Source organism: Macrotis lagotis, chromosome 2, assembly GCF_037893015.1.
Source record: "Macrotis lagotis isolate mMagLag1 chromosome 2, bilby.v1.9.chrom.fasta, whole genome shotgun sequence".
Taxonomy (NCBI): domain Eukaryota; kingdom Metazoa; phylum Chordata; class Mammalia; order Peramelemorphia; family Peramelidae; genus Macrotis; species Macrotis lagotis.
The window spans coordinates 53,344,861-53,358,529 of record NC_133659.1 but is presented as its reverse complement, the minus strand read 5'-3'; the positions used below and the strand labels follow the sequence as shown (position 1 = coordinate 53,358,529).

The 13,669-nt window shown below is 41.2% G+C and overlaps 1 protein-coding gene across 2 annotated transcripts; it reads right to left on the bottom strand.

The window, feature by feature from the left end:
• Window positions 1-422: 422 nt before the first annotated feature.
• FCRLA (Fc receptor like A) lies at window positions 423-12,349 on the bottom strand. Of its 2 annotated transcripts, none has more exons than XM_074221835.1 (6): window positions 12,215-12,349; window positions 8,957-8,977; window positions 8,522-8,710; window positions 7,406-7,669; window positions 5,383-5,667; window positions 423-3,421 (listed from the first exon to the last, which is right to left on the bottom strand). In XM_074221835.1, the coding sequence occupies exons 1-6, from the start codon at window positions 12,288-12,290 to the stop codon at window positions 3,063-3,065; spliced, it is 1,194 nt and encodes a 397-aa protein (XP_074077936.1). In that variant the 5' UTR covers window positions 12,291-12,349; the 3' UTR covers window positions 423-3,062. The 2 variants fall into 2 exon arrangements, with proteins under 2 accessions (XP_074077936.1, XP_074077937.1); XM_074221836.1 differs by having other exon boundaries at window positions 3,181-3,421; window positions 5,390-5,667.
• Window positions 12,350-13,669: the final 1,320 nt, after the last annotated feature.

The following is a 13,669-nucleotide window of genomic DNA, read 5'->3' as shown; positions in this document are numbered from 1 at the left end:
ACATAATGAGCAATAACAGTAAAATTAATGTTTTTACTTGGAGGATGACTATAAGAGATTGGCATGGTCCTGTAAAAAAAATAAAGTCAGGGGTGGTTAGGTGGCGCAGTGGATAGAGCACCGGCCCTGGAGTCATGAGTACCTGAGTTCAAATCTAGGCTCAGACACTCAATAATTACCTAGCTGTGGCCTTAGGCAAGCCACTTAACCCCATTTGCCTTGCAAAAAAAATAATAATAATAAATAAATAAAGTCAGAGATATTAAGCTCAGAATGAACTGAAGCTGATGAGGGAAATGAAAGAACAATAAAAATAACAGTATTTCTTTTTAACTATATTGGGAGAAAAAAATGATCAAAGAAAAGACAAAATTTTATTTTAGAATAACAATTGACAACAGATAAAAGATAGAACTGTTCAACTTTAATTTTATTTCTTTACTTCTGTTTTCTCCACTAATGATGACTTTTGCACAGGAAATGACAGGAAAAAAAGCATGATTTAACGGAGAGTTGATATCAACATGTTTGAGAAGATAACGATAGCTACTGGATGCCTTTGATAACTTTAAATCACCTGATCCAGATGAACTACAGCATCATAAAAAGAAATTGAAAACACAACTTTAAAAAAATAACTTTTACAAAAGAATATTTACTTCTAAGATATAGCAAGAACAAAAGTATAAATATTTACCCCCCAACACTTCAGTGACACCTTTGTCTTTAGGGAGAGTGAACTCAAAGACAGCATAGTTTCTATATTCCCACCAAGTTCACATGGAAGAGTCCTCATCTCAGCTACTACTGAGTTGAATCCAGAAGGGCAATACTTGCTCCTCAGGGCATTGGTTCTGGACTGGTTACAAAACCTGACTTGGGACTTCAACTCCTAGATTCATAGAAGCTCACTCTCCTGACCTTTCCAAACATGTTATGGGAAAAGGAGAGCGGAGGGAGGCCACCCCCAGCTTGGGGAACTCATCTTGTAGACAGAACTGCCTGGCCATATGGCTGTGGTGAGATCATTGCTTTGATTGTAGATTTCCAAATGTTTCTTCAAGCACTTTTATTGTTTTGACTCAAAATTTGTATCATAATGTTATATTAGAACAGTTCTAGGAGTCCAATCCCCAGGAGAATGATGATTTTCAAAGGACCATTTGTATTATAACATTATATTAGAACAGTTCTAAGAGTCAAACCTCCAGGAGACTGATGATTTCCAAAGGATCATTTGTATTATAATATTATATTAGAACAGTTCTAAGAAAATGATGATTTTCAAAGGACCATGCAGATACTAATCTAATATTGAGTGTAGACATTGATTATGAACAAAGAGGATTCTTTGCCTTAGCAGAACAAAATATACTCTCTGATAGGTTTCAAATCCCTATCAGAGGCAGGGGAATGGATGAGGTCTCATGGGTTCATAGTAAAGACTCAGAAACAACATGGACATAAAAGTAAATATATATACATATATATATATATATATATATATATTTGCCAGAACCTTCTAAATTAGTAGGGATTTATCTTTGCCTTAGGTACCTATGTCCTCACATCTTCCCTCCTCTATGTACCTTTATTCTGTCCTCAAAGACCAATGATGATATTTTTAGGGATCCTAGGGCTGCAGAGCTAAATGCTGCTCAGAAATTTACCCCAAATCGTACCTTCTCTAAGAGGTTTCCACTGACTAAGCTAATCACTGCAATGGACACTCAAGCCCCTATGTATTCAGTTTGCCTTGTTTTTAAATTGCTTTTGAAGGTGTTATTCTGAGGTATCTAGATGTGTCTCATCTATAACACAACTCCCTGAGAACAGACACTGGGTATTTCCCCAGTGCTCAGAATAGGACTTGGAACACAATCTGCTTCATGATGCACCCTGAACCTAGTGGGATAACTAATATTTAGAAGGAAGAGAAAGTGGGTGTCTATGAAAATGTGAGAATTACTATATGACTACCCTAAAGAAGTAGGTTCTAGCACTCAAGCACTGAGAATTTCATTACTCTCTCTCTCTCTCTCTCTCTCTCTCTCTCTCTCTCTCTCTCTCTCAGTAGCACATGGAAAAAAAAACATTGATCTTGGAATCTGAGGACATGAACTGAATCCCACCTCTTCTGCTTAATAGCTGTGCAATCTTGAGGAAGTTATTTAACCCTTCCAAGGCTTCACATTTCCTTGAGGAGGTAGGATGCTACAATTTCTAAGATCCATTTTTTCCTGAAACCCAGAATCCTCCACTAGGCAATCTGCGAGGAACTGATAAAAGCCAAAAGAAACTTCTGGGTTAATATTTATAAAACTTGTAATTTTATAATTCTAAAACTTATAACTTTATAAAATGTATAAAACCATCTCACTACTGTTACAAAGCCATCTTAGAGGATTAGTAGTAATGAATCTTTGTGAGACTACTTTGTGATATAATCAGGTAACCCTGGAGGACTCTAATATTTCTGGATGTCTTTCTTTGGGAGCCACTAGGCCCATTGAGATGCAGCTTTATGGCAGTCTTGAGTGATAAATGGACTGTGCCAAGAGCTACCAGAGGTCTTGAGTAAAGAGAACACTGAAAGTGAGATGGTGATCATCGTATCATTCTGAGACACCCCCCCCCAAATATACCTGTGTCAGAGGATATAACAGTTTAGCAAGGAGAGGCCTGACAGCATTATCTAAACTCCTTCCATTCAAACTATAACCACCCACATGAGCGAGCCAGTGTGTCTGGGGAAATCTGGTCATCTTCATAGCCATATGTCTTATGGTAGGAGGAGGTGGATCAGTAAGAGCATTCCTCAGGATTCTCTCGCCAGTGGTCCCAATCCCTGCCCCAGAATTAGAAGAATACATTTTATAACACACACACACACACACACACACACACACACACACACACATACACACACATCACACACTTGACCAATTAAATGTTCCCCACCTAGAATTGTGGAAAAGCATAAATCAATGGGGACCCAAAAGCATAGGAACAAAGACTCAAGACCCATATTCTACTGTTAGGATAAGTGCCTAGGCTGAGGCTCACTCCCTCTGTGGACCCCTGGAAGTTCCCGAAGCCCCATGAGTCTTTGGGGTTGGTCCTTTAGTTGCTCCTGAGGTCTTGGACTCAAGGTGGCCAGAGAGATCCCTAAGTTCTAGAACCAGGTTGCCCAGCAAGGTTCTCATATTCTGCATGTGTTGGAGCAGGAGTTCCATCTGATACCTCAGATGGGGATCTTGCATCATGAGGAGAGGCTTGGTACATGGACCATCAGGAGACTGGCTCCCTGGAGGAGGTCTCTGGGGATGTGGAGGATCTGTCTTGGGACCTGCTGACTTTTCAGGAGCCGGATCTGAGGTAGGTGGAGCTGTTGCTCTGGGAGGGCTTCTTGAGGAAGAATCTTTTAGAAGAAAAAAAAGTAGAAGCCAGAGTCAGAGTGTTGCAAACTGTCAAAAAGTCAGGGAAATTAAAAAAAAAAGTCAGGGAAATTTCTCGCTGGAGCAGAAAGACAACTCTTACTTAAACCCTGATGAGAGCACTGGCCTCTGTCCCCAGTGAGGTTGCCTAGAGTCAACCTATTAAAACAGAGCTATCCCAGGTGCCTGGATCATACTGGTCCTCACACTGCAGAGCTGTTGTCATTGTCAAGAAGGAAGGAGGTGACTGGTTGAGACCTCTGCCTAGAAGAGATCTCTGGGGAACTAGGAGGGTCCTGCAATAGACTCTACTGGAAGGTCTTATGGCACAGCACGCACCAAAGGTTGAACAGTGTTAATATTATGTTGCATGGTCAATAACCATTTCATTTTCAAGGATGGGGAAGCTACTATTCTCTCAGGTCTGTCTATTGTGAGTCCCTGACATATGGAGAGAAGTGACCCATCAGGGCAGCTAGGTGGCATAGTGGATAAAGCACCGGCCTTGGAGTCAGGAGTACCTGGGTTCAAATCCAGTCTCAGACACTTAATAATTACCTAGCTGTGTGGTCTTGGGCAAGTCATTTTAACCCCATTGCCTAACAAAAACTAAAAGAATAAAAGTGACCCAGGGAAACTGGATCCCTGAGCTCTATCCCTCCTACACATTTTATTCCTCTCCTCACACACACAATCATAATTATGGGGCCATGAGGGGAAAAATGGGCATGTAGAAGGGTCAGGAGCAATAGTAAAAGATATTTCTTCTAACTCCATTTTCTGACCAGTTGCCATGCAATTTGGAAATAACAACAGGAATCAAAGTGGGGGGGGGGGATTAATGTTCCCTTGAATATGGGGGGGAAATGGCTAGAAGGAAGAATTTTGAATGGGGAAGGGGATGGGTGCTTTCTCTTTGTTCAGAGCAACATCTATATACAATGCCTTCTACTATCACAGTTTCTTTGGGAGAAGAGGTGGGAACTGAAGAACTTGAGGGAGTTTTCTTGGCAAAATTACTGCAGTGGAGCTTATTTGACACATTAGGAAACTGAGGCAAACAGAGTTAAGTCACTTGCCCAGAGTCACACAAGCTAGTACATATCAAAGGACAGATTTGAACCCAGTTTTTCCTAACTTCAGGCCCAGTACACTATTAATTTCATTGTATAGGATCAATTCCTAGTATTTTCAAAGTATAGAAGCAGAAAGACCATAGAGAAACTTTTTAGCAATTTAGTTTCAGATATATGAAACTAAATTGTTAATATTCTATACATATTGTTTATATATCCAAACAATTTAGTTTTATATATATATATATATATACATATATATGTATACACACACACATACACATACACACACATTCCAGAGATTTAATCTTTCTTACTGAGTTTAAACTATATCATAAATAAACAGCTTGTTTTTTTTTTCTTTTTTGTAAATTAAGGAAATGTTCATGTGGGGTAGGCTTCTTGGGAGGTCACCACAGACTGATCCTTCCCTTTGTGGTATCTGTGGATGAGGGAAGCTAGGTAGTGCAGAGTGAGTCAGGAGTCAGAAGGACCTGAGTACAAATACGACCTCAGATGCTTGACACTTACTAGATGTGTGACCTTGGATATCTGCAGATATGGCCATAACCATTTGCAGAAGGTCCCCACCAAGTTGTTTCTGCATCTTTTTGAATCATTTAGGAGTTGTTCTTTGAACAGTGAGGCTTGGGGTGGAGAGGCACCATGATCATAGAGAAGGGAAGACTAAGGAAAACATGTACGAGTGTTTTCTTTGACTTTCCTCCCTTTCACAAGATCCTGAATCTGATAAATGAAGTTCTCCAGAACTTTCTGCCATCCCTTTTTACTTCTTTTATATATCTGGGTGCCTGGTGAGGGTCCCACCAATCCATTCCCTGCCTTCCCAGATGGCCCCACACACTCACTCTGCACCTGAATCTCAAGTCTGAGACTCTGTTTCTGGATGTGACCATCCTCCGTGACTGTCTCACACCAGTATGACCCAGAGTCTCCCAGTTGCACTTTTGGAAGCCTATATTTTGGCGACTTGTCTTTGGCCCGAATTATCCTGCCGTCTTTGTAGAAAGAGAAGTGAAGCAGCAAAGTTGATCTCTGGGGACTCAGCTTTGTCTCACAGCTCAGAGTCATCTGGTTCCCCTCCTGGGGCTTTGTGGATGGAGTTGCTGTCATTGTTGGAGGTGGAAACAGCTCTGGGGAGAAGGCAGGTGGTATAGGAGGAAGTGAGAAAGGAGAGTTATAAGAATAGGGGTGGTGATAGTAAACACACCCTGATATATGTCGGGCAAACAAAATTCCCATCCCATTCCCCTCCCCAACTCTGAGATTTCTTCCTATTCCCTGCCCTCTCTCCTCCCTTTTCCTTTCCCAGAAAAAGTCAAGATATCTCTCTTCAACTTCAAATTAGAGTTATTTGATAGGACCAGTATCACTTTTAGATTGTGGTCTCCCTGAGGCCTAAGGCTCATATCTTCAAGTAGATATGGTTCTTGAGAGATAGAGACAGACAGATAGAGATATACACATATAGATATCTATTTAGATTTATATCTATATCTATCTCTATTTCTCATCTCTATCTGACTATCTATCTAGTTGGATTTAACAGGGATATGATAGAAGCCAGTTGGATGAAGCTCACAAGGGCCAATTTCTACATTTTCAGCGTGAGCGTTTTAGTGTCAGAAAATTTCCCAAGAAAATGATGGAAAAAAGGTTAATAGTGCAAATTAAACTTAAAAGTGTATCATGTGTACATTTTTCCCTCTAGGAGAAGTAGTTGTTAAACATTTACTAGTCTATTGACTGGACAACTTCAAGAGAATATTACCACTCTCTCCACCTACCTGAAATTATTGAATATATATACATACATATATATATATATGTATGTATATATTGAATTTGCTTACTTGTGTCCACGATATGTACATTCCTTAAGGACAGATTATTCCTGTTTTGTCTTTGTGCCTGAGAAGGACTCAATTTGGGACTTCACTAGTATGGGCTGAGAAAACCATCTCTACCTAGATAGACTGGCACTTTCTCTGAAATTTATACACAGACAGTTGCTTAGAGTAGAGGTGTCAAACTCAAGAATGGACCCAAACCAGATTTAAGTGTCATTGGGAAATATTTAACAAAATAAATGAAAATACAATACAACATAAGTAAAGTTGATCCTGGCTCTCTAGATATATATGACTGGCAGGGATCCATTTGCAAAAGTTTGACCCCACGGGCATAGGGCTCTGAGAATTCTAGAGACTTGTCTTATAGCCAGGTTGTGTCTGAGGACAGAATCGAACCCAGACCTTCCTGATCTGAGGACAACTATCTAGTCACTACTATTTGCCTCTTGGACATTAGTCTAAATGGACTGTGGCAATAAGTGATTTTCTTTCTTTCTTTCTTTCTTTTTTTGGAGTAAATTGAATTGAATTCTGTTAAACTATGGAAAGTAGAAGGATAATAGGATTAAAGAAATAGGAAGGGCCAGAGGCAGAGGAGTCATTATTTCAGCAAATCTCTTTTAAAAGTTGATTGCTTAAGAATCCGATCATTCCTGAGCCTAGCCATCCCTACCCATGATTCAGAAGAGGGTGGTTGGGTGATAGTGTAAAACTCATATGTTTCAATGGGATAGAAATATTTATAAAATAATTAAATAGAAATGTACATGAAAACCCTTGGCTCATTTCAAAATGCTCTATAAATGTAAATTCTCGTTTAAATGACCTTCCCATCTGAAACCTAGGGATAGTCTCAGTTGCTAGAGATTTCATTTGATCTGACTTTATCCTGGTGGCTCACCTTTGGACACTGAAGTAGCCTCCATTCATTCCTCCATCCCCCAGCCAGCTCCAGCTCCTAACAAAGGCTCTCATTCATGCTACCAGCACCTCCCCTGAACCCCACCTCAGTTCACACCTTGTACTCTAAGGAACACAGCAGCTGACTTCTTGGATCCAGGGCCAGGCCTCTTGAAGCTGGCAGTACAGTGATAGTGACCACTGTCCACTATACGAACCACATCCTTTGAGAACACCACCTCAGGCCTGGGGGGGCCCAAGGCTGAATTATCTCGGTAGAAGGTGACCTGGGTCAGAGGCCAATCCCCCCACGCCAGACAGCGAAGGATCAGAGGGTCACCCTCGAATACAGGCTGGACCAGGACCTGCAGTATCAGCCAATCTGCAGTACAAGATAAGGGGGAGTTACTTCATTACTTCAGAATTATAGCGTTCCTCTCCATTTCCATCCTCCTACAGCTTCCCAGCTCTGGCTCCCCTAACTCTTTCCCTCTGATTTCTGGCAGTTTAAGTCAGCAAATGGGGGATGGGATGGCTCTCTGCAGTGCAGCTCCGTCCTGAACTACAGAGGAAGTTGGAGAAAGGGGAGATGGAGAGCCTATTGTTTTATTAGGGATTGTTTCCTGAGGACAAGTCTAAATGGACTGTGGCAACAGTGGTGAAGGGACTAATCAGAATGAGCAGCACAGAGAGCCCTCCTACCCAGTAATTGGCATCCAGAAGGGTGACCAGCAACCCTGGTCCCCAAATTCCCCCTCACATGCCACATCTCTCCCCAATTTCGAACTCAACTTACTCCTCCACCAGCCCATCTCTATGACCATTCCCTCCGCACCAGCTGCCTTCCATGTCTCAAATTTCACAGTCAGATGTCCCACTTCTTACCGTAACAATTGATTTCCCCCCTTTCCAATGAATTTCATAAAACATTTTCAGAGCCAGGACCTTGGGTTAGTGTAGGATAAAACCTGGCCAGGACAGGAGACCTCAGAGCTTTAAGGGTTAGAGAGAATGCTAACCTGTTGATCTTCAGTGTGGGGCATGGGAAAGACAGGAAAAGGAAAACTGGGCTAGTGGGTCCCAAGCTTGAGTTTGGAACAAGTTTGGGAAGTGAGATGAAGTCTAAGATTTGGACTGGGATTAGGGTGGTGTTCTGACTAAAGCTAGGAAGCAACTAAGCTAGGGAAAAGGCAGAGAGAAGCAATTCTAAACTGGATCAGGGACCTTCACTTACCATATGATACAATCAGGTGTAAGGGATTGCTGAAAGTATAGCCATTGAAGTTCTTAAAGGAGGATCCCTCTGATTCTGTCCCAGAAGTCTGACTGAAATGAGAGCTGAAGACTTCCTTGTCATGGTCTTTGACACTCCCAGGAGATGATCCCTCCTCATACTGTAGGATAATTGGTTTTTCCTGAAACACTGAGACACAAAGTGGTCTGAGAAGACAACTTGGACTTTGAGACAGTAGAAGGAGTGTCTAGGGGAATGTATCTCTTCCTGTTCTCATCTTTCTTCCCACCCATCACTCAGAAAATGGTCAGTTCCAAGGAAGAGCTGGGAAAATCCCAAGCCAATAAAATCCCAATAATTTCTTCATTCACATGAATTACTGCAATTATGGAGTGCAGCAGAATGAGAGGCATAGAGGAGGAAGGGTAAACTCACCAGCTCGACTGTCAGCAATTCCTGCAAGAGAGCAGAGATTGATGGTCAGGCACTGGAGTGGTGGGAAGGAACATAGATGGATCAGAATCAGGGCTGGGTCTTAGAAGTCATTAATTCAGGGCAGGTCGTGTTCTTATATGCTACTGTACAGCTGTACAGTATTTTGTCTAATCTTTATTATCTTAGTAGTCTCATGCTATATATATATATACTATAACCAACCTATTGCCTATGAGAAACATGTAAGCTAAGGTATTTACAGCCATTGTTACACGTTTAGAATGTATTTCTCATTATACAACATTCAAAAAAGAATTTTTTCCCGATTGAGAAAAGGAAACAAGATGAAAAACCCATAATTTTGATAACTGAAAGTTTCCCATTGTTTTGTAGTATTTTATTCTATTGAGAGCATTGTCCTTATTGGGTTTTAGGCTACTGAATGAATACATTAGACACATTCGGTTTTAGCTGGGATTTTACTTGGCTTGCATTTTCATTCTTTGATTCTTTGCTATTTCTATTAACACATAGTATTACTTTAATAAATACTATAATATCAACCTAAAAAAAAAGTCATCTAATTCAGCTCTCTCATGTATGAATGAGAAAACTGAGGCTCTGGGAAGCTGTATCATGCCTAGGTTTCCAAAGCTCTAAGTGGTAGAGTCAAGATTCCAACTCGGGTCTTTTGACTACAAAACCCGATGTTCACTACATCAAAGAGAATCAAGGTTAGAGTAGATTCTGTTTCTAGGAAAGGACAAGTTCAGAGACAGGAGGAGGTTTCCTATACTCTGATGATTATTCTCCCCTCTCTGTCTTTTCCCAGGAAGACTTATCTTCCTCCCAGAAGGCTACCCCACTTGACTCTGTCCTCTACTTCCCATTGACTTCTCTCCAAGCCAGTATTCATCAACCATCTCTTCCTAGGTGATCCCTGCTACCTTATAATTTCGAAGGCAATGACAGTTCTTGTCTTCCATATATCTCTCTGCCACCTACCTTTATTGGGTGACTAAGTGGTGCAGTAGATTGAGCACCGGCCCTAAAGTCAGGAGGACTTGATGCTTACTAGCTGTATGACCCCGGGCAAGTCACTTAATGCTGATTACCTCACCTCCAGGGCCATCTCCAGTCATCCTGCATCCAGATGGCTTCAGAAGAGAAAGTGAGGCTGGTTACTTAGCTCAGCACCCCCTTACTCCAATTCAAGTCACCTCTCTGATATCATGATCATCTTTGAGAAAGAAAAGCAACTAGTCATGCGAAAGTTACCTTTCACGTTGGTCTCAAAATTCAGGACCAACTGTCATACACTTACTCTGTTTCTTACTCCATCATGAACACTCCTTCTCTGTCTCTCTATCCCCATCCCTATCTGTCTCTCTCTCTCTCATTCCTGCAGTGCAAGATGCTTAGAACAGTTGTGTGGCAACAGAGGTAATGGGACTAACAAGAATCTGTGGCATGGAGAGCCCTCCTACCCAGTAATGAATAGCACAGAGAACCCTCCTACCCAGTAATGAATAGCACAGAGAGCCCTCCTACCCATTAATGAACAGCATAGAGACCCTTCCTTCTCAGTAACTGGCATCTAGAAGGGTAACCAGAAATCTTACTTCATCATGACTTCTCTCTGCCTCTCTTTCTTTCTCTCTGTCTCTCTGTCTCTGTCTCTGTCTCTGTTTCTCTCTCTCTCTCTCTCTCTCTCTCTCTCTCTCTCTCTCTCAGAGAGCTAGGGTTGTCTTTCTGTTGTCCCCCACACATATGGCCCATGTGCAAACCCACATCTTGCTCCCATCTTCCCTAATCTCAATTTCCATCAATCTCCTAGTCCTACAATTAAATATCTGATCTTGTGACTTCCCTATTACTTCTAAGATTAAATAAAGACATTTCTAGTTATCATTTAAACCCTTCAACAACTTGGCTCAACCTATCTTTCCAGTCATTATACTTCTCCACAAACGCTACAGCACAGTTGTCTCCTCACTGTTCCTCATACCTGGCACTCCATCTCCTAACTCCAGGTCTGGAATATACTTGCTCCTCTCCTCTTCTTCATATCTCTGATTTCTGCTAAGACTCAATTCAAGCTCCAATTTGAAATATTACCTTGATTCCTTTCTTGATCCTAGTGTCCTCCTTAAGCAAGTCACTGTGAATTTATTTTTATTTTATTCAATGTATGCTCACTTATAGTTGTCTTCCTCGATTTAATATAAATTCTTTGAAGATAGAAACTATTTCACTGTTGCATTTGTATATGCATCACACAGCATTATGCCTAATTATAGTAGGTGCTTAATAAATTCTTGTTAATTGGTTGTTTGAGCCTCTAATCAGATCTCTACTCCACCTTCTTTAGCTCTCCTTAGACAACCAAAGACTACTCTTCACCATTAAGGACCTTACACTGATCACTTCCCTCAGCAACTGCTCTCATTTTAATTTATTCCAAGTCCTTAACACCCATCTGTTCCCCAAATCCTGTACCTGTATCTGCACCCAGGATATTCTGGGTAGCTTCCCACACCTTTGTACACTAAACTGCCTGACAACTTCCATTCAAATCTTTCTTGAATATTCACTTATTCCCAAAATCAATTCTGATCAATAGGTAACAATATTTAAGTTATTAAGTCAATATAAAACCCCTTTAAATCTATCTCCTCTCCCTTCCTCTCTTCCTCCCCTTCCTTCCTTCTCTTGCTTGCCTGTTTCCTTCTCTTCTTTTCTTCTTTCCTTCTTTCTTTCTTCCCTTCTTTCTCTTCCTTCCTTCCTTCCTTTTTTCGTTCTTTCTTTCTCTTTCTTTCTCTTTCTTTCTTTCTTTCTTTCTTTCTTTCTTTCTTTCTTTCTTTCCTTCTTTCTTTCTTTCCTTACCCAGGCTTGAAGTTAAATGATCCCTCATGGGTTTAATTCTAATGCTGATCAATGTAGAAACTCTGACCTGTTCCACTTCTGACTTGAAGCCCCCTTGGACAGTGTGCCAATTCTCCCCTTTTTCCCTCTACTGTTTATTATATAAATGTCAAAGTTAGCGCAGAAACCCCAGTTGGTTTTATCACTAGTACAGCTCAGAACTTCCAACCTCAAGCCTTAACTCTCCCCAGTAACAGAACTTAGAGGGGTGCATTACTGTGCCCAACCCCTTTCTTCACCCATAGATAGACACACATTTAGAAATTCAAAAGCATTCTCCCACCCAAGCACCAGGACAGAAATCACACACAAATGTTCAAACATACTCCTCACCCAAGAGCAGCAGAGCTGCCCATAATCTCACAGGAGAAAGAACAGGAGCCCAGGGTGTAGAGTCCCACAGTAACATCCTGATGGGTGTCTTTGGATCTCTTGGTACCTCCAACTTACTGATAGGGTTTACTATGAAATCTCTTAAATTAGAAAAGAGGAACTCAACATAACTGCCTCTTTACTTTACCTCGGGGTTATTTCCATCTTGTTTGCATGTTTGTATTCAGCCTTCAATCCCTACCTACCTAGATCATGTGCAGACTTGTGATGTTTAAAGATAATTCAGGATCTCTGAAGCACTTCCCTCTCCTGTCCCCTTTGCCTATTCACTGCTGTGTTATCTATTATCCAATTACTAATCCCAGCCCTGGAAGAAAGAGGCAACGCAAGAGTAGTTCCATTTTACAGAAGGAGGAACTGAGGCCAAAAGAAGGGAAATGATTTGTATAAGTTCACACAAAGAATACTTCTGGCAAAGACCCAGGTCTTCTACTTCTAATGACAAAATTCCCAAGCAGGGTAGAGCAATGAGGAAACAAATTCCAAGTCTGTTCCAATCAGCCCCGCTGATCTGAGTTTGCTGACAGACTCTGCCACTTGTATTTGTGCCATGAGATTTGCTGTGCAGGGAAAAGTCTGAGTTCATAATAGACAAAGCCCTTTTCCCTGACAGAAGCACTGAAAAGAATTTGTGTCCAAAGGACACAGGATTCAGATTCCTGCCAGAAACTTCCACTGAACCTGAAGAAACTGGAGCTAGGAGGTATTAGATGACTTGAGAAACCCTAGAAGGAGAATCTAGGACAAGGGAGATAGGACCATAATGGCATCTTCTTTCACCTCAGAGCTGCCTTACTAGTTCCATTATCCTTTCCATTAGAGGTGGCCTCTTTTTCTCTCCTTATCCTCTGGTCCATGCTCCCAGGAATTCTACACTTAGCATGGGTGGTCGATGAAGAATGATAGAGATATTGTCTGTCAGAAACAGGGAAAGGTCCATTTTGCTCTGAAGGAGAGGGTAGTTGATGCCTAGATAAGTCTAATTTCTGAAGTGAGTACTATATTGCATGGAGGTTAGAGTCACAGAATCACAGAAAGGCAAGGACCTCAGTAACCAATTTGTCCGATCCATTCTCCAAAGGGATTCCCATTATAACTCATCTGACAAGTGGTCCTCTGGTCTTTAAAGACCCTCAAGGAAAGGGAACTCACTACCCCTCAAGGCAATCCATTCTACTTTTGTATGACTCTAATTGTCAGAAAGGTTTTCCCTAAGGTCACGCCTAAATTTTCTTTATGATTGCTCTACTCTGGAACTAAATAACACAAATTTCATACCTCTTTTAAATGACGGTTCTTCAATTACTTGAAAAAAAGACTTGAAAGACATCTCCACCCCTCCAAGTCTTCTTTAGGCTAAGTTTCTCCAGTTCCCTCACCTAATTTTGACATCTC